The sequence below is a fragment of the Nicotiana tomentosiformis genome, chromosome 8 (assembly GCF_000390325.3).
Source record: "Nicotiana tomentosiformis chromosome 8, ASM39032v3, whole genome shotgun sequence".
Taxonomy (NCBI): Eukaryota; Viridiplantae; Streptophyta; class Magnoliopsida; order Solanales; family Solanaceae; genus Nicotiana; species Nicotiana tomentosiformis.
Genome location: NC_090819.1, coordinates 24,520,623 through 24,522,734, shown reverse-complemented (window position 1 = coordinate 24,522,734; position 2,112 = coordinate 24,520,623). Strand labels below are relative to the sequence as shown.

At 41.7% G+C, this 2,112-nt stretch overlaps 1 protein-coding gene across 1 annotated transcript; it reads left to right on the top strand.

Moving 5' to 3' along the window:
* The first annotated feature begins 267 nt into the window (after window positions 1–267).
* On the top strand, window positions 268–876 carry LOC138897198 (uncharacterized). The gene has a single exon (XM_070183159.1). It carries the CDS (start codon window positions 268–270, stop codon window positions 874–876), a length of 609 nt encoding a protein of 202 aa, XP_070039260.1.
* The last annotated feature ends 1,236 nt before the right edge of the window (window positions 877–2,112 follow it).

Here is a 2,112-nt window from a genome sequence, read left to right as displayed (position 1 = left end):
AGATGCTGCAACAAGTTGGACTGAAGAGTGCTAGAAAGCCTATGACAAGATCAAGGAATATTTATCCAAATCACCTGTTCTGGTCCCACCGGAACATGGGAGACCTCTGTTACTCTATTTATCTATAATAGATGGGGCTTTCAGCTGTGTCTTGGGACAACATGATGAGACGGGAAGAAAGGAACAGGCTATATACTATTTGAGCAAGAAGTTCACACCCTACGAAGCACGGTATTCTTTGTTGGAATGCACCTGCTGTGCTTTGACATGGATAGCTCAAACGTTGAGGCACTACTTCTGTGCCTACACCACATATCTCATATCAAGGATGGATCCGTTAAAATACATCTTCAGAAACCCACGCCCACGGGGAAGTTAGCAAAATGGCAGATATTACTAAGTGAGTTCGACATCATCTATGTAACTCAGAAGGTTGTTAAGGGGCAAGTGTTGGTAGATCATCTGGTAGAAAATCCTGTAGACAGAGAGTACAAACCACTGAAAACGTATTTTCCCGACGAAGAGGTATCATTCATAGGAGAAGATATCACTGAAACCTATAATAGTTGGAGAATGTTCTTTGATGGGGCTGCAAATTTCAAAGGAGTGGGTATTGGAGCAGTTTTAGTATCAGATATAGGTCAACACTATCCAGTATCCGTAAAGCTTAGGTTTTCATGTACCAACAATATGGCAGAATATGAGGCTTGCATCTTGGGACTCAAGTTGGCCATTGACATGAATGTTCAGGAATTGCTGGTAATTGGTGACTCAGACCTTTTGGTACATCAGGTTCTAGGAGAATGGGCTACAAACAATACCAAAATACTGCCGTATTTGTACTATGTACAAGAATTGATGAAGAGATTCACATAGATAAAGTTCAAACATGTTTTGAGGCACCCAGACAAGAATTTCATCGACCCTATCCTGGTAGGGATTCATAACCAGCCAGCTTATTGTGCTCACGTTGAAGAAGAAATTGATGGAAATCCATGGTTCCATGACATCAAAGAATATTTGGCAAAAGAAGAATACCCGAAGCACGCAAATCATACTAAAAAACGCACACTCCGAAGATTATCTAACCACATCTTCCAAAGCGGAGGGATTCTGTACAAAAGGACTCCAGATCTGGGATCCGGTTTACTAGGCGTTGATAAGTGGCATCAGCGTTCTTTAATCCGAACGACATTAAGTTATAACAATAGGTGTCGTATTTAGTGATAAAGGGTCGACACCAAGGAAGCATCCAAATTGCTCAAAGAAATACATGCCGGGACTTGTGGACCACACATGAATGGCTTTGTCTTATCTTAGAAGATATTAAGAGCATGGTATTTTTGGATGACTATGGAAACAGACTACATCAAGTATGCCCAAAAGTGCCATCAATGCCAAGTACATGCTGATATGATACGAGTGCCACCCAATGAACTCAATGCAACAAGTGCACCTTGGCCTTTCTCCGCTTGGGGGATGGATGTCATCGGTCCAATCGAACCCACCGCTTCAAATGGGCAAATGTTCATTCTAGTGGCCATAGACTATTTCACAAAATGGCTTGAAGCCGCATCTTACAAGGTTATAACTAAGAAGGTCGTAGCAGATTTCGTTAGGGATCGTATTATCAGTCGATTAGAGGTACCAGAGTCAATCATCACCGACAACGCCGCCAACCTTAATAGTGATTTGATGAGATCCATGTGTGAAACCTTCAAGATCAAGCATATGAATTCCACAGCATACAGCCCACAAATGAATGGAGTTGTGGAAGCCGCCAATAAGAACATCAAGAAGATACTAAGGAAGATGGTAGATAATCACAAACAATGGCACGAGAAGTTACCATTTGCCCTACTTGGATATCGAACCATGATTCGCACATAAACTGGGGCAACTCCTTATTTGCTGGTCTATGGTACTGAAACCGTCATTCCCGACGAAGTAGAAATTCCTTCTTTAAGAATCATACAAGAGGCTGAACTTAGTGATGCGAAATGGATGCGAATTCGTTATAAACAACTGGCTCTCATTGACGGGAAAAGAATGAACGCAGTATGTCACGGTCAACTTTACCAGAACAGAATGTCTAGAGCTTTCAATAAAAAG

Excerpts from the sequence above, each read along its gene's own strand:
- LOC138897198 (XM_070183159.1), top strand. The coding sequence starts at position 268 with ATGGATAGCTCAAACGTTGAGGCACTACTTCTGTGCCTACACCACATA.